At 41.5% G+C, this 22,032-nt stretch overlaps 2 protein-coding genes across 5 annotated transcripts in view; both read right to left on the reverse strand.

Moving 5' to 3' along the window:
* The window catches only part of LOC139368403 (dihydropyridine-sensitive L-type skeletal muscle calcium channel subunit alpha-1-like), a 44,178-nt gene extending 36,973 nt beyond the window's left edge, over window positions 1–7,205 (reverse strand). The window contains exons 1-2 of one of the 2 annotated variants that reach the window (XM_071107241.1): window positions 6,630–7,205; window positions 4,417–4,522 (exon numbers count right to left, since the gene is read on the reverse strand). In XM_071107241.1, the coding sequence (XP_070963342.1) occupies window positions 4,417–4,522; window positions 6,630–6,826 (303 nt within the window). In that variant the 5' untranslated portion in view covers window positions 6,827–7,205. The remainder of the gene's footprint in view (window positions 1–4,416; window positions 4,523–6,629) is intronic. The other variant, XM_071107242.1, reaches the window with a different exon arrangement.
* Window positions 7,206–8,140: 935 nt separating this feature from the next.
* LOC139368405 (proton-transporting V-type ATPase complex assembly regulator TMEM9-like) lies at window positions 8,141–20,784 on the reverse strand. Of its 3 annotated transcripts, none has more exons than XM_071107245.1 (6): window positions 20,735–20,784; window positions 20,223–20,380; window positions 18,178–18,269; window positions 15,252–15,360; window positions 10,879–11,010; window positions 8,141–10,539 (listed from the first exon to the last, which is right to left on the reverse strand). In XM_071107245.1, exons 2-6 carry the CDS (start codon window positions 20,316–20,318, stop codon window positions 10,387–10,389), a joined length of 582 nt encoding a protein of 193 aa, XP_070963346.1. In that variant the 5' UTR covers window positions 20,319–20,380; window positions 20,735–20,784; the 3' UTR covers window positions 8,141–10,386. The 3 variants fall into 3 exon arrangements, with proteins under 3 accessions (XP_070963346.1, XP_070963348.1, XP_070963347.1); XM_071107247.1 differs by having other exon boundaries at window positions 20,731–20,771; XM_071107246.1 differs by having other exon boundaries at window positions 20,702–20,764.
* Window positions 20,785–22,032: the final 1,248 nt, after the last annotated feature.

A 22,032-nucleotide genomic window follows, 5' to 3' on the forward strand; every position in this document is an offset into this window, starting at 1 on the left:
TCGTATATTGCACAAATCTGGCCTTTATGGAAGAGTGGCAAGAAGAAAGCCATTTCTTAAAGATATCCAGAAAAAGTGTTGTTTAAAGTTTGCCACAAGCCACCTGCGAGACACACCAAACATGTGGAAGAAGGTGCTCTGGTCAGATGAAACCAAAATTGAACTTTTTGGCAACAATGCAAAACGTTATGTTTGGCGTAAAAGCAACACAGCTGAACACACCATCCCCACTGTCAAACATGGTGGTGGCAGCATCATGGTTTGGGCCTGCTTTTCTTCAGCAGGGACAGGGAAGATGGTTAAAATTGATGGGAAGATGGATGGAGCCAAATACAGGACCATTCTGGAAGAAAACCTGATGGAGTCTGAGACTGGGACGGAGATTTGTCTTCCAACAAGACAATGATCCAAAACATAAAGCAAAATCTACAATGGAATGGTTCAAAAATAAACATATCCAGGTGTTAGAATGGCCAAGTCAAAGTCCAGACCTGAATCCAATCGAGAATCTGTGGAAAGAACTGAAAACTGCTGTTCACAAATGCTCTCCATCCAACCTCACCGAGCTCGAGCTGTTTTGCAAGGAGGAATGGGAAAAAATGTCAGTCTCTCGATGTGCAAAACTGATAGAGACATACCCCAAGCGACTTACAGCTGTAATCGCAGCAAAAGGTGGTGCTACAAAGTATTAACTTAAGGGGGCTGAATAATTTTGCACGCCCAATTTTTCAGTTTTTGATTTGTTAAAAAAGTTTGAAATATCCAATAAATGTCGTTCCACTTCATGATTGTGTCCCACTTGTTGTTGATTCTTCACAAAAAATACAGTTTTATATCTTTATGTTTGAAGCCTGAAATGTGGCATAAGGTCGCAAAGTTCAAGGGGGCCGAATACTTTCGCAAGGCACTGTATATATATATATATATAAATATACACACACACACACACACACATTTTAAAGTGAATTACAAAGCGGGACAGTATGTATAAGTATCTGACTGAGTGTTTCCAGTGACAGTGCTCTGCATCCGTGAGGTGATGCTGACTGTGAATACACGTCGACACACTTCTTCTAACAACCAGGGAGGGTGGTCTTCAGACCAGAAGCAATACTACTTGAACCCCGGTCTCATACACCTACTTCTGACGACCAGGGGGAGAGCGGGTTTGCTTCTCCAGAGCCCAGAGGACAGCTCCTGTTTCAGACCTCGCATCCTTGGAATGACTCACTCACCGAGGAGCTGGTGGGTGGGCTGAGAGCCAGCCATACAGGATTAATCAGCGAGGCATTAGGAGATCTTATGCCAAATCAGATTTAATGACAGGAATGGCTAGATGGATCATGCTGGGGTTGTAATCTAGGGTGATGAGATGGGTGTGTATCCTATGGACGGACAACACATTAACAGTATGTTGACCATGGTAGTGTTACTCTGTTGTGATGAAAGGAGGTGGAACGTGGACCATGACAGAGTTCCATTTAGCAGATGCTTTTATTCAAAGCGATTTACAGTAGTGCTTGTATTATTCATTCCATATGGATGTCCCCAGCGGAAGTCGAACACACAATCCTGGCGCCGCAAGCGTTCTGCTCTACTAACTGAGACACGCAGGACCATGGCACAGGCACCTAGTTTCCATGTTGCAGAACTACGAGGAAGCAGAACTAGGGAGAGCCAGGCACAGGGTTCGTGAACTCGGGTGCGCTAGCTAGCTATGCTGCGCTAAGGGGCAGTTGGTGCACTGGGTGTTCCATCTAAACATTCTATACAGTAGGAGTGCCTAAGGTCCGTCTGTCAGGGTCATAGACTGCCATAAAATAACGCAATATATGCCACAACAGGTGTAAATGTATGAGTCATCACAGTGTTTACGACCAGATTATAACATATTATGGCAAGTTATGTCAGTTGTGACATATTATGACATGGTTATGACCGTGTGTCAAGTAATGTTTCAACTGATAATTATTAACTGGTTCCACAGGCTTTTTTTGTTTACACAAATGTTTGGTCCGCGTTACCTTAACAACAACAAAAATTGTTGGCCTAAGCTTTGCTCCGACAAAAATGATGTGTTTGCTCAACTAAAACAAGCTTGAGCAACTAGTTACACACACAGTGCTTTAAACATACATATTTGTCACACGTTGACATGCATTATTACATTGTGCATGTATACTGTAATTATTATTCAACCTGTCCTCACCTGGGATTTGAACTCGCAAACTCTTGGTTCACGGCATTCCAAGCTTACAGCTACGCCACCACGTCAATGTCAATTATCAGTTCATCTGACTATTCTCTCTTCATTGATTTACGTAGGTTATTTCTGTCATTTGTTTTTTTTTTTCTGTACGGTTGTCTAAAGTTGGTGGGGCATTTTATTCAATTTTAATGCAAATCCTTAATCACTGGGATAAATAAAATTGTTTATCTTGAGTGTACTTCTAGCAGAGTTGAGATTTACTTTGAAGTGCGTAGTGTAGCAACACAGGTGAAATCAGTCATTGACCGAGGTGTGGTGGCGTAGCTGTAAGATTGGAATACCGTGAACCAAGAGGTTGCAAGTTCAAATCCCAAATCCCATGGACATGTTGAATATTAATTACTGTAGAAATGAACATGCACAATGTAATCATGAAGAGCAACGTGTGTCAAATATGTATGTTAAAAGCCCTGTCTGTGTGTAGAACTAGACTGTGCAAAAATATAAATGCAACATGTATTTCATGAGCTGAAATAAAAGATCCTAGACATTTTTCATATGCACAAAAAGCTTATTTCACTCTAATTTTGGGCACAAATTAGTTAAATCCATAGATTAAGACATAATGAATTCATTTCAATTGACTGATTTCCTTATATGAAATGTAACTCAGTAAAATGGTTGAAATTGTTGCACGTTGTGTTTATATTTTTGATCAGTATAGTTCTCTCTTGTTTGGCCAATGTTTTGGGTTCTTCGGGTAATACTTGGGCCGAGAAAAAAAACTGCAGAACCAGTTGCTTAAAAATAATGAGTTGAAACAACTAGATTTATTTTACATTGCATGTTCTGTGTGCCTGATCTGAAAGACTGTCTCTGATCTTCGGAGACAATCCTTACACACATAGACACTCTCCAGTATCATCGACTAGTTATCTCAAGACACTTTCAAATATTCCTTCAGAAATCTCCTAAATTATGGGGTGAGTGTATGGAAAAACCTCCTGGGTTGTGGGGTTATGTACAAGTATAACCCTCCGACTCAGAACTATGGCCTGCACCGTACTCCCACACCCACATCAGTACATCAACACACACCTATGAGAACAGGCCTAAATATAAAGCCTCAGGATGCTCCTCAGACCAGGCTAGGGAGGGCTAACACCTGCCTAACGCCTGTCTTGCCTTACAGTCACTGAGTGTGATAAACGTTGGAGACATTAAGAGTCACCTGCTATGTAGAGTGTGATCAATTTATTAAAACTATATCTGATCGACAGATATTTTATTAGGTGCTGTTGATACTTAGCCTGGGTGCCTGTCTATTTCATTATGGATTTGAGCTGGTAAGAGAGCAGTTCAGACTGGCACCCAGCCTAGTTGATAGCGTAGCGGTGTTAAGATGATGAGCGGCTGTTGTCCAGTGTATGCGGACGGAAATCACATCCTGGCTAATCTTGGAACCCAGAAACAAATCTCTCCAGCTAACAGTCTGTCATGAGCGACTATATCCAAACTAATGTCACGGTCTCATTTACCATGCTGGTGTGACACTGTCAAAAACCAAGGCTCCAAAATCTCAACCTCATACTCTGAAAACCTCTATATAAAACTTTCAGCATGTAAACTAAAACCCTCTCACTGATTCCCTTGCCTCCTTGTCAGTATATTTCCACATGTTGCCCTACGTATAGCACTGTCTTAGCTCTGGAGGCATGTTGAGGATGAGGATGGGACTCAAGGGGCCGATGTACTATAGCTGGAGCAGTTAGCTACTGGACAGGACAGTCTGACCTGGCGATGACTCGAAAGGGGAAGCCCCGAGATGACCAACTGACTATGACCAAACACTCTGTTTGTTTCGAAAGGAGATTACTTGGATTTCAAGCATTTGTGCCATGTATTAGCCTACCAGTCATACGCTAAGGATAGAAGGACACAGCTGTTGTTGTCCAACTGACGACCGTCAGTTTGTTCAACATGCCTTAGTTGCCATCAGCCACAAAATACCCTCTTACTGCATGTTGATGTGACATCACTCTACTGGGAAAACCCCCCCAAATGTAGCCTCAACTGTGGGGTCATTGGAGTCAACATGGGCCAGCAGGTTTTCCTAATGTATGGTATACTCAGTGCATGTCATAATTATGTTACAATCAGAACAGCTTTACACACACAAACTGAAGATCAGGTCAGTAGGTTCTCACCAGGCTGGTATTGGTAGCGTTGTTGTCGTCTTCAGGCATGGGTAGGAACACAGCCAAGGCCACACAGTTGGCAAAGATGGTCAGCAGGATGATGATCTCAAAGGGTCTGGAGAGGACGGCTCAGGAAGACAACAACCAGGCAGATACACACAGGGCTAATATTGAAAAATATGAGACTGGACTAGACAGGAACATTGAGCTATTGAGAGATATGTTCTTGTTGTGGATTTCACTGGGATGCTTCCTGAGATACGACCTTGATGGTGAAAACAGTCAAGTGATTTCCTAATTTGTTTTGCGTCTGCATGTCCGTGAACCGATTATTTTAAAATCGTACGCAGAAGAAGTTCTAAATGTAATTGACTTGCTACTGGCAGCCTGCATTAACCCTGTTGGCCTTGAGATACTCAGCTAGCCTCTAAATCGAAATGCACAACAGATTCGAGCCAATGTCATTTAAGTAGTTGAACATGTTGTTACTCCAACTTTGTGAAAGTGAAAAACTGAAACATTTTCACTTTTGTCAAAAACAACTTTATATCAAATTAGTGCCTTTGATTTGATAGCCTGCACATGCGCAGTTCGACGCGAGGTGACCGTTAGACCCGATGACGTATTTCTGCGCATGAGCTTAGCTAGCTAACATCGCCTTGAAAACAAGTGTGATCCGGGATTTCTATTGGGGAAGCAGTTTCTGCCTATCTTTATACTGTACTGTCTTTGATTTTATGTCAACATGAAACACCATTTTAGCAAACTAAAACCGACTTCCTGAGCTTCAAATGGGCCATTGAGTCCTCACATAGGAATTAATGGTGTGAAATCATCAATCACTTTGTCCATATAAAGTTGGACCTGACTGAAACTAAATAATATAAAAACAAAATAAATATTTTTCATATAACTTAAACAAAATAAAAACTAGCAAATCAGGTCTGAAAACGAACTATAACGAAACTGAATTAAAAATAAAAACAAATATAAACGGACCGTGAACCTGCTATAATCCTGCCCGCCCTGCTCATTCCCACCTCTAAGTGGAGCTATGTCAGAAATCCCCTGCCAGCTCAGCAGAAGTGTCTCAGTGTGATGCCACAGGACAGCTGCACTACTGACCACCAGCCCAGAATATTATCAAACACTTTAAACACACTTTATACAAACTCAAATAAGTCCCACAAACTCAAATGAGTTGCCTATGATGATGCATTACTAAGGTCGGTCTCGTGCATGGTGTTGTGTCTGGCACATAGGAAAAGTCATTTTTACAAGTGTTGTAAAGAGTGTATAATTTTAGCTTCCATTTCTAGAACATTCTTCTGCTCCGAGTACCTGAGGCCTGGATTCTGTGAGCACAAAGTGATGTGTAAACAATCAAACTCTTATTTTACGGTTGAATGCAAAGAGAATGCTTCATCCTAACAACCGACAATGCCAAAACATGCCTGCAGAAAAACAAAAGTAGGTGCCATCTTTAATCTATGAATAGGACATCCTGTCAATTGGCAAATCATTTTATGAACCATAATCTATGATTGGCAACAAGCAGTGGATCTAAGAAATAACAATCTCCACCATCAAAAGTCCTTTTGCCTCTGGCCAGGAGAAATAGTGTAGACGAATACTAGATGAAATCTAGATGATTTTTTTTTACCATAGACTCTGGGTGGGCAACCCAGGCAGGCTGCATAACAAATGTTTTAACACCTACAACAGTTCCTCAACAGAGATTTGAAAGAGGATTATAGACATGGCTGCGCTTAGGAACTAAATGCACCAGCTGGGAAGTTCCCTGTTCAACTATTCATACACTTTTAGCATGGCAGGCAGATTGCTTTTGCATATGTACTTGGTCTAAAAAAAACATTTGGCAAGTGACACATTTAAAGTCTGTGAAATGTCCAAACGAGAGTGATACTGTAGAATAGAAGGTTCAACCACCAAGCACATAAATGTCCTGTAGAGAATATAGGCATGACATGAGTAGAGAGCATACAGAGAGTATAACACCTGACTTCGTCTCAGGCCTTAACAACTCCCGTGCCAACATATCCAACAAACACCGGGCTTCTCGGGTATTATCACTTAAATAAGTCACATGGAACATTTCTTTGACAGAATCAAAGAGCAAGAGTCAGGATTGTGTTAAAGAGCGCAGGGTGCATGTGTGCGCGCATGCATTTCTGTGTACTGTACGGGCCCTGAAAGGATACTTCCACTCTACGATGTTAATGCAGGCTTTTCTGAAGGGGTTATTGAGAGTGAAGAAGAAGAGGGATCGGGCGGGGCGAGGGTTACCCCCCGTCGCCTGCATCTTCTTCAACTTATCCCTCTGCTTCCTCTTCAGCTCCTCTTCGTTCATGATGAACGACGTCAACGCAGCCATCGCCGGCTCACCGCTGGACGCCATACTGTCCTGCCCAGGACAAAGCTTCTAAATCCTGGGAAGATACGTCCTCTCCTCTAATCACCACCAAATATTCCAGAAACGGTTGTATCTGCCACACAACTTTGTGTTGTGACTCCACTGTGGCCCCACTTAAGTTCCAGAACTTCCACAATCATTAGTTTGTCAGTTCTGTGCTCTCTTCTCTTCTGCCTCCACTCTCTTCCCTCTCTCTCCTTCTTTCTGTCCTCCTGACTCTCGTCTCTCTCTCCCTCAGAGCCACAGGAACAGGGACAGGACAGCGATCCACTTGGCCCAGGCTCCTGTTAGAGGAGTAAACTGCACCAGACCAGGAGAGGAAAACTTAGAGGAGCTGTCTCTGAGCTGCTTGAAGAACAGCAGCTGGCCCGGCCGCCTCCCTGATTTAAATATAGAGCGCCAACGACAGACTGACTGTAGCCATGCTTGGGGATGGCTAACATGCTGGAGGTGGAGGGTGGGGGGAATGACAGCAGGGGTGGGGGTGGGGGTGGGGGGGGGTTGGGTGTAGGGGAGTAGAGGGGTAGCTAAGGGGGTTTTGGAGGGTGAGGGCGTGGGGGCGTGGGGGACGGTGTGCACAAGGAATGAAGGGGGAAGCACGATCAGTCAGGATAGAGGAAGTCCTCCTGAGGCAGCAGAAAAAACAGCCTGTACCCAAGAGAGACAGAGAAAGTGTGCAGCTGTCCCCTTACCGACTAGAGATCTAAAGAAGACACTAATCTGTGAACATGAAGAAGAGGAAAGAGGGAGGCCAGGAAGGAGGTACTTGTAGCAGCTCTAGCGGCATTGTCTGAACACATGAAAAAGAAGAGAGGAGAAAAGAGGGAGGAGAGAGGGAGGAAAAGAGGTGTGGATGTTCTTTCTTGCCTTCAGTGGCCAGGGCAGGCTGACTTGTTGTGCTTCTGTGACACAGTGCAGATGGAGGAGTGTTTATACCATAGTACCAACCCAAACTAGTCTACAGTATAAACATTCTTCATCTGAACAGCACAGTGAGTTGGCAGGCAGGAACACAAAGGATGCATCCCAAATGCCACCCTACTCCCTATTTAGTGCGCTAGTTTTGACCAGGACCCTGGCCAAAAGTACTGCAATATATAGGGAATAGGGCCATTAGCGACGATTAAGAGTCTCTCATGTTGTCATGATTTCTCTGAAGTGTTACACAACATACAGTGCCTTGCGAAAGTATTCGGCCCCCTTGAACTTTGCGACCTTTTGCCACATTTCAGGCTTCAAACATAAAGATATAAAACTGTATTTTTTTGTGAAGAATCAACAACAAGTGGGACACAATCATGAAGTGGAACGGCATTTATTGGATATTTCAAACTTTTTTAACAAATCAAAACCTGAAAAATTGGGCGTGCAAAATTATTCAGCATTTACCTGTTTGACATTGATCTCGACACGACACCATAATTCCACAGAACCCCTCTCCAGGATAGGGCAGGTGGCATGTCTGAACTGCATCAAAAGAACACCATTCACGACTTCTAACTTCCTATACCAAACAAAAAAAACAACACTACAACACACAAGCATTTAATTTAAACTTGTAAGGTTAATCATAAAGGCTGTGAAATAGCTTATCACAAGTCCTCTAGCTACTGCAACGTTGTTAAAAAGGACTGAGCTAAGTGTTCTGTTAACAAAATGTGAGGTTGGTAATTTTGTTCTTTGAAGTATTCCCCCCCAGGCCCAGCTAACATAGACTGGCCTAGCTAACATAGACAGGCCTATATAAAATACAAAATGATGTGCTGCCATCTAGTGGTCATGAGTAATACAAGCACAATAGAAGACGAGGGAAAAAAGCAGTAAGCAATGCTAGTGACAACAAGGGCTCTAATATAATGAATGAAGACAAAAGCGGCTTCAAACTACTTTAAACAGATTTCCCCAAACAACTTCAACAGGATATATATAAGCTCAACCAAGGGAACGTTTTTTATTTTATTGTTTTCCAAGCATGATGTAGACAATTACATCAAACAGACATTCTTTCAACAGTGCAAGATATGACAACTGTAATAAACAAATGTAATAGCCGATTCAAACGTATCAGTTGATGTCTTAAAAATCAACCGATCATTTTCACATGATGAAAATTATATTCAAAACAACGTCAATTAAAAAGAGTGCATCTGCATTTAAATACAACAGCTAAAAAACACACTAAGAAATAATATTTCAACAGACATCTTCATCATTCCGTAACATGTATGTCTGAGTAAAAGCAGGCCAGCATAACGTCACCTTGTGAATGGAAATCCCCTCCCCCCCCACAGCACAGAGCATCAGTCCTCGCTAACAATGTGAGAAGCAATCCAACTGACTGCAATATTCCACTCCGGAATCATTCAAAGCCATTTGGCATTCCCGTAATTCCAAAAACCATTAACCAGTGATTCTACACTTAATAACTACATTATAAAAGAGCGTTTTCAAGTCAAGCCATTCACATTCAGCTACCTCAGAGGTTTCAATAAACTCAAGTCTCCACTTCAGTGCCTCTCAAAACAAAGTCAGCAAAACTATGAATCATTATCACAAGGCTTAATAAAAACCAGAGGTACTGAGGTAGCTTCACAACACAACAATGCTACAGTGAGGGTTGAAAATATATATATATTTAAAAGGTGCTTAAGCATATTAAGACATTCTGAAATCAGTCCTATTTTTTCAAGCGTTTTTTTTTTACGACGTCATTGCAATATATCGTTTCATTTAACGGTATACACCGAGTATAACAAACATTAGGAACACTTTCCTAATATTGAGTTGCACCCCCCACCCCCTTCTTGCACTCAGAACAGCCTCAAAGCGTTCCACAGGGATGCTGGCCCATGTTGACTCCTATGCTTCCCACAGTTGTGTCAAGTTGGGTGGATGTCCATTGGGAAACTGTGAAGTGTGGAAAAACCCAGCAGCGTTGCAGTTCTTGACACAAACCGGTGAGCCTGGCACCTACTACCATACACCGTTTAAAGGCACACATATTTTGTCTTGTCCATTCACCGTCTGAATGGCACACACACAATCGATGTCCCAATTGTCTCGAGGCTTAATCATCCTTCTTTAAAACTGTCTCCATCCCTTCATTCTACACTGATTGAAGTGGATTTAACAAGTGACATCAATAAGGGATCATAGCTTTCCCCTGGTCAGTCGGTGTCATGGAAAGAGCAGGTGTTATTAATGTTTTGTACACTCAGTGTATGACGCAGAGATGAAGATGCAACTTGCATTATGCTGTTTTGTTATACTCCTCATTTGGTACACATCTATCACATCTGTATTCTTTAGCTTTGGAGTCATGACTGCAACCACCATTTTGGAAACAAAGGACAATTTGGGCCAGCCATCATTCCAAACAGAATTACTGTACATAAGCTGTCCTAAAGGTGCTGGGAATGTATTGAAATGGCAAAGGAGCTGAAATCCTGAACAACAACGATGTAGCTAATGACAGTATAACAGCAGCAGATGTGGACAAAGCTCAGGAGGTGACTAGCCTCTGATCTGAAGCCAGCCATTGGGGTTTAACTAAGCATCTTGTGTCGGTCAAAGACAGTTTTGCGCTGTTCCTGGACCTGCTTTTTCCACCGCTGCTGTGCCCCCTCAACCCTCTCCAGTACGGTGTTACTTCTGCCTCCCTGAGCAGCGCTGGCACCCTCAGGCTGCGGCCGCATGTCCTGTGAGGGGAGACAGAGACAGAGCACAGGACGTTACAGACACAGGACGTCACACACACTCCTGTGTTCTTCAGCTGTTGACCTTCCCCGGTTAACCTCAACGAAACGTAGCGGTATCAAGAGAGAGAACTAAAGTCATCAAAGCACGAAGCTTAATTGATAGGTAATGTGAGTTTATGATCCCTCTGTGTGATGACTGTGGAGGAGCAAAAGCTTGGCACCCTACAGCGGATAACTGGAAAAAGAGCTCCTGTATATGTTTGACCTTCCAGAATTCAAACAGTTAAAGTAACTAATTCATTTGTGTGTGCCTATGTGTATTTAAAAAGGTTGGCCGACCTCAGAGTCCTCCTCGTTGTGAAGGGGCTGGATATAGGGGTCATGTTTACGGATCAGAGGGTCAACCAGCAGCAGGAACAACATGTAGAGGAGGAGGGAGCCCACCACTGACAGGTAGATGAGGATGGTCACCTGGGACAGAGGATATAATGCAGCTTTGATTACATTTCGAGAAAAGAAGGCCTTTGGCTGCTTTCTGAAATGCAAAGGCAAATATTAAAACATACGCAGGAATACAAAGAGAAGAAAATATGTATTATTACAAAAAAAGCAGAGGGAGAGGGATATTTCACACATTACTTCTATATTATAAATATATCATTTATTATAAACATTGGCAAATGCAGTATCTAAAAAAGCATGGCATGTAAAAAAATAAGTCAAATGACCACCAACATGTGAACTGCATAGGAAGGAGCATGTCAAATCTAGTGTCAAATTAAAGTTAAGAGTCCAGATATTTATTTTAGAAATTAAGGCATATATACATTTTAGCAGCTATTTTCTATCCTAAATATTAAGAACAAGCAAAAGCTTGGATTTCTGGTCAGATGGAAAAGGGGTCTTAGAAAACGTCGACCAGAAAAAGTCTTAATAAGTATTAGAAATACATCAAAACACATTACTGTCGACCTAAAGACCCCTGCCAAATAATATCAACAGTTATATTTCGTTTTGGAGAAATGATTTACCTTGTGAAAGTTGAAGAAACATTGCCCTGTGCCTTGAAATTCCGTTACCAAAGATATTTTCTAATTTCTCTCCTTCATGAGGGAGCATAATCAAATCAAAGTTTATTTGTCACGTGCGCCGAATTCAACAGGAGTAAACCTTACAGTGAAATGCTTACTTACAGGCTCTAACCAATGGTGCAAAAAAGGTATTAGGTGAACAATAATGAAAGTTCACAGATGTATAATGAAAGTTCACAGATGTACCAAGTAAAGGTAGACCTACCAATTAGTTATAGTGCTTTTACTAATATATATGTATTTGGAATTAAGTGATTCAACTCAAAATTCTGTTAACAAATTAAAATTAACAAAAATATAAACGCAACCTTCAGCAATTCCAACAATTAAAGTTCCAGTTCATTAGGAAATCAGTCAATTGAAATAAATAAATTAGGCCCTAATCTATGGATTTTACATGACTGGGAATACAGATATGCATTTATTGGTCACAGATACCTTAAAAAAAAAAGGTAGGGTCGTGGATCAGAAAACCAGTCAGTATCTGGTGTGACCACCATTTGCCTCATGCAGCGCGACACATCTCCACATATTGGCGGGAACTGAAACACGCTGTCGATCCATAAACATGCTCAATGGGTGACATGGCTGGTGAGTATGCAGGTCATGGAAGAACTGGGACATTTTCAGCTTCCAGGAATTGTGTACCGATCCTTGCCGTGCATTATCATGCTGAAACATGAGGTGATGAATGGCGGCGGATGAGTGGCACGACAACGGGTCTCAGGATCTTGTCACGGTATTGCTGTGCATTCTAAAATGCAATTGTGTTCGTTGTCCATGGGGCATTCTGTTCACAACGTTGACATCGGCAAACCGCTCGCCCACACGAGGCCATACATGCTGTCTATTCATCCATAGAAGAGACAAAAATGACAAGTAAATTCATCCAAAAATGACAAGTAAAAGCTAAGTCGCCCAGTAAAATCCTACTTGAGTAAAAGTCAAAGTATTTGGTTTTAAATATACTTAAGTATCAAAAGTAAATGTAATTGCTAAAATATACTTAAGTATCAAAAGTAAAAGTATAAATAATTTAAAATTCCTTACACTAACCAAACCAATTTAAAAAATGTACAGATAACCAGTGGCACACTCCAACACTCAGACATAATTTACAAATAAAGCACTTGTGTATCGTGAGTCCGCCAGATCAGAGGCAGTAGGGACGGAGATTCTCTCTTGATAAGTGCGTGAATTAGACCATTTCCCTGTGCTGCTAAGCATTCAAAATGTAACGAGTACTTTTGGGTGTCAGAGATAATCTATTGAGTAGAAAGTACATATTTTCTTTAGGAATGTAGTGGACTTTTTATTCACTTGTATCTACTCTTCTCTGTGAAGACTAGGGCTCGGAATTGCGAATGGAACTCGTGACACAATGTTATCACAAAACTTTGGTGACGATACGATATGTATAGCGATTCTCAAGATGATCAATGTATTGTGATTCGATACTGTCATTTCATTGATGTTCTAAACAAGCTATATGATGAAAAGAGTTTTGGCTCAGGTACAGCCAACTAGCGCTAGCTAACGATACCTAGCAAAATTATTATTATTATCATCATCCTTTTGGGGAGGGGGAAATCAATACTTTGACTCAAAGTATTGATATAATATTGTCCAAAATAATGCGATATGTAACCAAATCAATATTTCCTCCATCCCTAGTGAAAACTGTCAATATTCCCCCCCCCCCATGGCCTCCTCCTCCCGCTCCCTGTCCTTGAGAATGCTGTTTCTCTGTATCCTGGCTGGCGTCCATGGTGCAAACGTCGGGTCGTTATGCTAGCGGCCTTTAATTACCCCTGAATGTGGCAATCAGTGCTTTCCTGAAGTTTGAGATCTGGGAGAAGGACCTGAACTTCGATGACCACCTGGGAACCTGCACCACTAAGCTCCGCTCTGGCACTCACAGCGTAACCTGTGGTCTGAGTAGTGGAACCTTCTACTACACTTACAGTTACCAGTAAACTAGCCATAATGTCCAACATCAGTTACCAGTAAGCCAGCCATAATGTCCAACATCAGTTACCAGTAAGTCAGCCATAATGTCCAACATCAGTTACCAGTAAGCCAGCCATAATGTCCAACATCAGTTACCAGTAAGCCAGCCATAATGTCCAACATCAGTTATCAGTAAGCCAGCCATAATGTCCAACATCAGTTACCAGTAAGCCAGCCATAATGTCCAACATCAGTTACCAGTAAGCCAGCCATAATGTCCAACATCAGTTATCAGTAAGCCAGCCATAATGTCCAACATCAGTTACCAGTAAGCCAGCCATAATGTCCAACATCAGTTACCAGTAAGCCAGCCATAATGTCCAACATCAGTTACCAGTAAGCCAGCCATAATGTCCAACATCAGTTACCAGTAAGCCAGCCATAATGTCCAACATCAGTTATCAGTAAGCCAGCCATAATGTCCAACATCAGTTACCAGTAAGTCAGCCATAATGTCCAACATCAGTTACCAGTAAGCCAGCCATAATGTCCAACATCAGTTACCAGTAAGCCAGCCATAATGTCCAACATCAGTTACCAGTAAGCCAGCCATAATGTCCAACATCAGTTACCAGTAAGCCAGCCATAATGTCCAACATCAGTTACCAGTAAGCCAGCCATAATGTCCAACATCAGTTATCAGTAAGCCAGCCATAATGTCCAACATCAGTTACCAGTAAGCCAGCCATAATGTCCAACATCAGTTACCAGTAAGCCAGCCATAATGTCCAACATCAGTTACCAGTAAGCCAGCCATAATGTCCAACATCAGTTACCAGTAAGCCAGCCATAATGTCCAACATCAGTTACCAGTAAGCCAGCCATAATGTCCAACATCAGTTACCAGTAAGCCAGCCATAATGTCCAATATCAGTTACCAGTAAGCCAGCCATAATGTCCAACATCAGTTACCAGTAAGCCAGCCATAATGTACAACATTCGGCCATCACATACCTTAATGAAATTGTAATGAATTTTACTGATAAACATTAAGGTGTAAATAAAAAAAACATGCATTTCAGTACAATCTGGTTCTCTCATTATCTGGCATTTACACTTATTAGAGTTGGGCCTTACATACAGTACATGCTGTATGGATAGTTAGTGAATGTATTCTTTTAGTCACGGTTTTGAACACCATGCTCCTATATCATTTCCTTTTTAGCATTACCATCTGTCAGTTTTTACCACAGTTGGGAATCTTCGGTTGCTCAGGTATGGAAATGCTGGATTCAAAGCATAAAGCGAACCACGACTGTATTTTAAAGGTTTCATAAAACAATTGTGCACAAGGGGGGGGGGGGGGCAGAAACGTTCTCCAGAGAGTCCGTAACATAAACCAAAAAACACAAAGAACAATAACCGTATTATAAAAGCTGTTCTGTTTGGTTCTCCCACAGCCCACGCCATAACATAACTTAAGGCTAGAAACCATCTGCTAAGTGGACAGTAAGTCCTTAGAAGTCACTTTCCACCATTGCTGAGTTACAATCGGTGACCCTTAACCTCGGGAGAGTTATTTAAGAGGCAAAATTGTTCCTATGGGCACGTGGAATTTAACCACACCCAACATCAGTTGATGGACTGTGTGTAAGGGTCAGACCTCAGTACCTTGATGGTGTTGCTGCTGCGTTCTTCATACTTGCACTCACACAGCAGACAGTAGGCCTCCACATCATGGCCGGGTACTGGCATGGGCTCCACCACATGGAGGCACTTACTGGGGACCGATAAATACACATATTATGATGGATCCAAGATGACATTATGGACTGGGCCAAGATGTAGTCTGCATTCTTAGTTGAGCCTTTCCATGACTACCATAAACAACAAACGGAAATCTATTCATTTAAATCAAATCAAACATGCGCCGAATACAACAAGTGCAGACTTTACTGTGAAAAGCCCTTAACCAACAGTGCAGTTCAAGAAGAAAGTATTTGCCAAGTAGGCTAATGTAAAAAGTAATAATAAAAAGTCATACAATAAGAATAACGAGGCTGTATACAAGGGGCACCGGTACCGAGTCAGTGTGCAGGGGTACAGGCTAGTTGAGGTAATCTGTATATGTAGGTGGGGGCGAAGTGACTATGCATAGGTAACAAACAAACAGCAAGAAGCAGCAATGTAAATTGTCTGGTGGCGATTTTTATGAATTGTTCAGCAGTCTAATGGCTTGGCGGTAGAAGCTGTTGAGGAGCCTTTTGGTCCTAGACTTGGCGCTCCAGTACCACTTGCCGTGCGGTAGCAGTGGAAACAGTTTATAACTTGGGTGACTGGAGTCTCTGACAATTTTAGGGGCTTTCCTATGACACCGCATATTATATCGGTCGTGGATGGAAGGAAGCTTTGCCCCAGTGATGTACTGGGCCGGTCGCACTACCCTCTGTAGCGCCTTACGGTCAGATGCCGAGCAGTTGCCATACCAGGCGGTGATGCAACCGGTCGGGATGCTCTCGAAGGTGCAGCTGTAGAACCTTTTGAGGATCTGAGGGCCCATGCCAAATCTTTTCAGTCTCCTGAGGGGGAAAAGGTTTTGTCGTGCCCTCTTCATGACTGGCTTGGTGTGTTTGGACCATGATAGTTCTTTGGTGATGTGGAAACCAAGGAACTTGAAACTCTCAACCTGCTCCACTACAGCCCCATCAATGTTAATGGGGGCCTGTTCGGCCCGCCTTTTCCTGTAGTCCACGATCAGCTCCTTAGTCTTGCTCACATTGATGGAGAGGTTGTTGTCCTGGCACCACACTGCCAGTTCTCTGACCTCCTCCTTATAGGCCGTCTCATCGTTGTCGATGATCAGGCCTACCACTGTTGTGTTGTCAGCAAACTTAATGATGGTGTTGGAGTCGTGTTTAGCCACACAGTCATGGGTAAACAGGGAATACAGGAGGGGACTAAGTACAAACCCTTGAGGGGCCCCAGTGTTAAGGATCAGCATGGCAGACGTATTGTTGCCTACTCTTACCACCTTGGGGCGGCCCTTCAGGAAGTCCAGGATCCAGTTGCAGAGGGAGGTGTTTAGTCTTAGAGTCATTAGCTTAGTGATGAGCTTCGTGGGCACTATGGTGTTGAACGCTGAGCTGTAGTCGATGAACAGCATTCTCACATACAGTTGAAGACAGAAGTTTACATACACTTAGGTTGGAGTCATTAAAACTTGTTTTTCAACCACTTCACAAATTTCTTGTTAACAAACTATAGTTTTGGCAAGTCAGTTAGGACATCTACTTTGTGCATGACAAGTAATTTTTCCAGCAATTGTTTACAGACAGATTATTTAACTTATAATTCCCTCTATCACAATTCCAGTGAGTCAGAAGTTTACATACACTAAGTTGACTGTGCCTTTAAACAGCTTGGAAAATTCCAGAAAATAATGTAATGGCTTTAGACGGTTCTGATGGGCTAACTGACATCATTTGATTAAATTGGAGGTGAACCTGTGGATGTACAGTTGAAGTTGGGAAGTTTACAAACACTTTAGCCAAATATATTTAAACTCAGTGCTTCACAATTCCTGACATTTAATCCCCTGTCTTAGGTCAGTTAGGATCACGTTTGACCCAAGTTAAACAATTTAAAGGCAATGCTACCAAATACTAATTGAGTGTATGTAAACTTCTGACCCATTGGGAATGTGATGAAAGAAATAAAAACTCAAATAAATAATTCTCTCTACTATTATTCTGAAATTTCACAGTCTTAAAATAAAGTGAAATGTCAGAATAATAGTAGATAATGATTTATTTGAGCTTTTATTTCTTTCATCACATTCCCAGTGGGTCAGAAGTTTACATACACTCAATGAGTATTTGGTAGCATTGCCTTTAAATTGATTAACTTGGGTCAAACGTTTCGGGTAGCCTTCCACAAGCTTCCCACAATAAGTTGGGTGAATTTTGGCCCATTCCTCCTGATAGAGCTGGTGTAACTGAGTCAGGTTTGTAGGCCTCCTTGCTCGCACACACTTTTTCAGTTCTGCCCACAAATTTTCTATAGAATTGAGGTCAGGGCTTTATGATGGCCACTCCAATACCTTGACTTTGTTGTCCTTTAAGCCATTTTGCCACAATTTTGGAAGTATGCTTGGGGTCATTGTCAATTTGGAAGACGCATTTGCAACCAAGCTTTAACTTCCTGACTAATGTCTTGAGATGTTTCTTCAATATACCCACATAATTTTCCTCACTGATAATGCCATCTATTTTGTGAAGTGCACCAGTCCCTCCTGCTAGCAAAACAGTCCTGTAGTGTAGCATCCGCGTCCTCTGACCACTTCCGTATTGAGCAAGTCACTGGTACTTCCTGCTTTAGTTCTTGATTGTAAGCAGGAATCAGAATAGAATTGTGGTCAGATTTGCCAAATGGAGGGCGGGGGAGAGCTTTGTATGCGTCTCTGTGTGTGGAGTAAAGTTGATCTAGGATGTTTTTTTTTTGGTATGGAACTTGAAATCCACCACCCATAGATTGGAAGACTAGACTGTGAATTCAGCATTATGTGCATGCACATGTTATGCACTAGACAATTGCTCACCAATCTTTCTGGGAGACATTCCTGCTGTAGATGTGTCCGGTGATGTTCCTGTAGGGTGGACAGATACACTTGCAGCGCACATCTTCAAAACTCTGAGAATATAGAGAAGGTCTTTATTACTATACAGTGACATGTGCAATATAAAAAAATGACAGTAGCAGCAGTATACACTAGCTTATACCAGGTCTATTTGTGCTGTCTTGTCAACGCCATTGCTGTCTTTGTCATTTGTCACGCCAAACGCTGTAGGCCATCACAGCAATGCAGAGCTGCCAACTCTCACGCATTGGCTGTGAGACACATGCGTTTGACCCTCTTCTCATGGCATATCTCTAATATCTCACGTAATTGAAAAGTACTGCTTTTATTTTCCTAATTCGTCCATTATAGTCAGCGCATTAACTTTTCAACTGTGCTCCAAATTGTTTTGAAATCGGAGCATCTGCGCCTGCAGGTTAACATCACGAGCAGAACCTCTAGCATCGTCCTGTCTTGCCACAGCACTATCAACCGCGGAACATTGAAGCATAGGATTGGTCTCGTTATGTTAGGGATCAAGTGGATTGGATGCATGTTTTAGAGAAACGCCCCTCAAGATTAGAGTGGAACTGAATGGAAAGAGAGAACTTTATCCACTGAGTTTACATAAGTAGAAACAATAGTAGCACGGTAGAGCTGTTTAATGTACAATGTCAACAAAATGAGGCTGCTGTTGCTCCCGCCCCTATTGCAGAATGCAGCCTTTTGACAGCATGTTAAATCCACACTTGCATTAGTCCCCTGGTTTGGTGATTGACATTTAGGCTGTGCCAACAAAAAGGCAGCAGCACAGACCTACAGTATGTTTTAGCAGGGAATTTCAGGCAGGGTGACCTGATTTTATTCTACAGAGGGTGTAGATTTATGTAATCTTGTTTCCATTAGTTTTTATTATCTATTTACTTTATTTAGTCTGATCAGTGGAACAATTATCCTGCTTAACAATGGGCTAAAATATAGGGTTGATTCGTGTGCTTGTCAGCAAAACACTGCTGTTATTCACCACACTTGTTTTATTATTCCACTTCGACACTATTTTTCCAGTGTAATCACATAATTAAAATCTTTGAAAATGATTAATATTAAATCATGTATTTTTCAGCCATTAATGGACAGTTTTGATTGAGTCATACAAATCGTCACCGGATATTATATGCTCCAGGAATCAAATAACATTTGAGACATTTTAGGGGGGACTCACAACTCATAAAACACATATTGCATCTATGTAGAGTGAGACGATGACAATGATATTAAACTAGAAGGAATAAACCACCTGAATATTGAAATTCATTAGACTTTTATTGAAGGTTGGGTGATTTTGAGAAATTAATTGTTATAACAAGAACATTTTTCAAACACCCAGCACTTGGGGAAACATTAGGGGTGGCCAACCCTCCCGGAGAGCAAGCAGGATTTTCGGCCCTATTTTAAAGAGATAGTTTACCTAAATTACAAAATGTTTGTGCCCTTACCTTGAAAGCAGTCTATGGACAAGGAGAATACAATCTTATGATTTGGTTACCCACTGCCATAAACCATTAACATTAGTATTTACTGTACAGAGTTTTGGTGTAGTGGTAACACTCGCCGGCACATGTCAGATACAACTTTCCACATGAGAACAGGGACCAATCCCTGCATCCAACCATCCCATTTTCCTGTCTCCCCATCTCATTTAATTACTGTCTGAATAAAGTGTCAAACAGCCAGATAATTATTTAAAAAATATAATAATAATGTGCATACTCAACGTAACAGTCCTAAAATAAATTATCTTCCACTCTGGTCATAGGCCTAAACCATGTCAGAATATGTAGAATTGCAGGAAATTAGCTTTACAACAGGACCAGGGCAATGGGCAACAGGGCAATGAAATCCACATAGCAAATATCCCACAAAGCTTTCTTCAAAAGTTGCCAGCAACTGAATTGGCAAGACAGCAGAAACGGATCTGGGACTCAGGCTAGAATACACCAGAGTTGATGGTCCTGGAATTGATATACCTTACTAGCGTGTGCAAAGGAGATGGCGTCACTGAGCAGTACAACCAGCAGGCCGACTAAAAGGGACCTGGAAGTCTGTTCTCTCCTGGACGACATACTAACAGACAGACCCGCCAGGTAACAACCTCCTTACCCTGGACTGGAGAAAGAACACTACCCTATATGAGGAGGAAGAGGGCACACACGCACCCACAAACACACTCTTTATGGCAAATCTTAGTTAGTTTAGTTACATGTTAGTTACATAGCTTGATACTACATATCATTCCATTAAGTTGTCTCCCACATGTTCTCTCTGGCTACATTTTGAAATAAACTGCTGTCAACAGTGATACAGCAACAACAGCTAGCAAGCTGTCAACAGGGCCTAAAATGGAAGCTAAGTCGAAGGCATTCGTGCCATTGATGTATATGTGTATGCTGCAAATTAAACAGAAAAAAATACCACACCAGCGATATACTTATTAGCAAGTAAATACCTTGGAAACGTTATTTATTTCATACGCACATACCACAAGATGACTTCAGCTGTTCTTCTTCAGTGGTGTTAACCGTCGTTGGCAACAACTTCAATGGTGCCACCTACTGGGTTGGAATAAAAACAATTAAAAGTGTGACCTACTAGGATCCCTGGCATTATACAATTTGTGTACATCATTGCATGCGATTTGATGTCTATTGGGAAAAAGCCTCAGTCCAGTGTGTGTAATCTATAGACAAATGTGTGTCCTCTGACTGACTAAAATGTGTATCCTCTCTCGCTCTGGTGGAAAGTATAAGGTAAACCTGCTTCTTCTTCTTGATCCGATCAATAGCTTTATTTCCTGGTAGTCATATCAATATCATATAGATTCATATATAAAGAAAACTGTATTACATTATGAAAGCAGATCTAACAAAATGGAATAATCTTGCCATAAATCTCACAGGTAGAAAAAAAAACTCTACAGAATGACATAGCTGACAAAGTTTTGGTATTTACTTTCGGTAATACCAATTACCCCACCACAGACATTCTCTTAAAAAAGTACACTCGTTCATAACATACTTTACATGGGCAAATAAAATGCATAGAATAAAATGGAAAGTTTGACATCTTCCTAAGTCTGAGGGTGGTTTTACCCTTCCAGACATGGCATTGTATCAACCTGGCACCCAAGGCTTTAACTTGAGACATATTGTTAAATGCACTAAAGAGGAACAATGGGTACATATTTGAAGATGCTCGTGCTCAACCCAAGAATATTTTTTTACGTGTCTATCTTCAAAGGCTTAAACTGAGAACATGAACAACTTCATAGTTAAGAACACTATAACAACATCGAAGACAATGAAAAAATTTAGTAATTTTCTACTGACCAAGATATCACGAAATTTTGATTTAAAATCTTTTCTCAAATTCTACTGCACGACAGCAGAGACGTGTCTTAAGTGTAAAACGAATGACTCAATAATCTATGCATTCTGGGAATGATATAAAGAGCAAAATAAGTCATTGGGATAGAAAGTTGTATTACTGTATTACAATGTAAACATACTTTTAATCCGTCTGAATGCCTATTTCAAAATATATTGTATATGGGGGCGTAGTGAAATATCCAATGGGCTAGATGATTCTCTTCTAATCACTGATCTTGAAAAAAAATGTATACTAACAAATTGGATATCAATCAATCCGCCATCATTAACATAATGGAAAATATATATATTAAAATGGGCGACCGAGAAAAACAAATAGGTACAATTTCAGGACAAGCGGCAAACAATAACGCAGGCACTTATGGATGGGGGGTGAGAACATGTGGGTCTG

Source organism: Oncorhynchus clarkii, chromosome 16 (assembly GCF_045791955.1).
Source record: "Oncorhynchus clarkii lewisi isolate Uvic-CL-2024 chromosome 16, UVic_Ocla_1.0, whole genome shotgun sequence".
Lineage (NCBI taxonomy): Eukaryota > Metazoa > Chordata > Actinopteri > Salmoniformes > Salmonidae > Oncorhynchus > Oncorhynchus clarkii.

Excerpts from the sequence above, each read along its gene's own strand:
- LOC139368405 (XM_071107245.1), bottom strand. The coding sequence starts at position 20,318 with ATGTCGTCCAGGAGAGAACAGACTTCCAGGTCCCTTTTAGTCGGCCTG. Across the intron at positions 15,361-18,177 it reads AATGTCTCCCAGAAAGATTG|TAAGTGCCTCCATGTGGTGG; the intron begins GTGAGCAATTGT and ends ATCGGTCCCCAG. Across the intron at positions 11,011-15,251 it reads GCAGCAGCAACACCATCAAG|GTGACCATCCTCATCTACCT; the intron begins GTACTGAGGTCT and ends CCTCTGTCCCAG.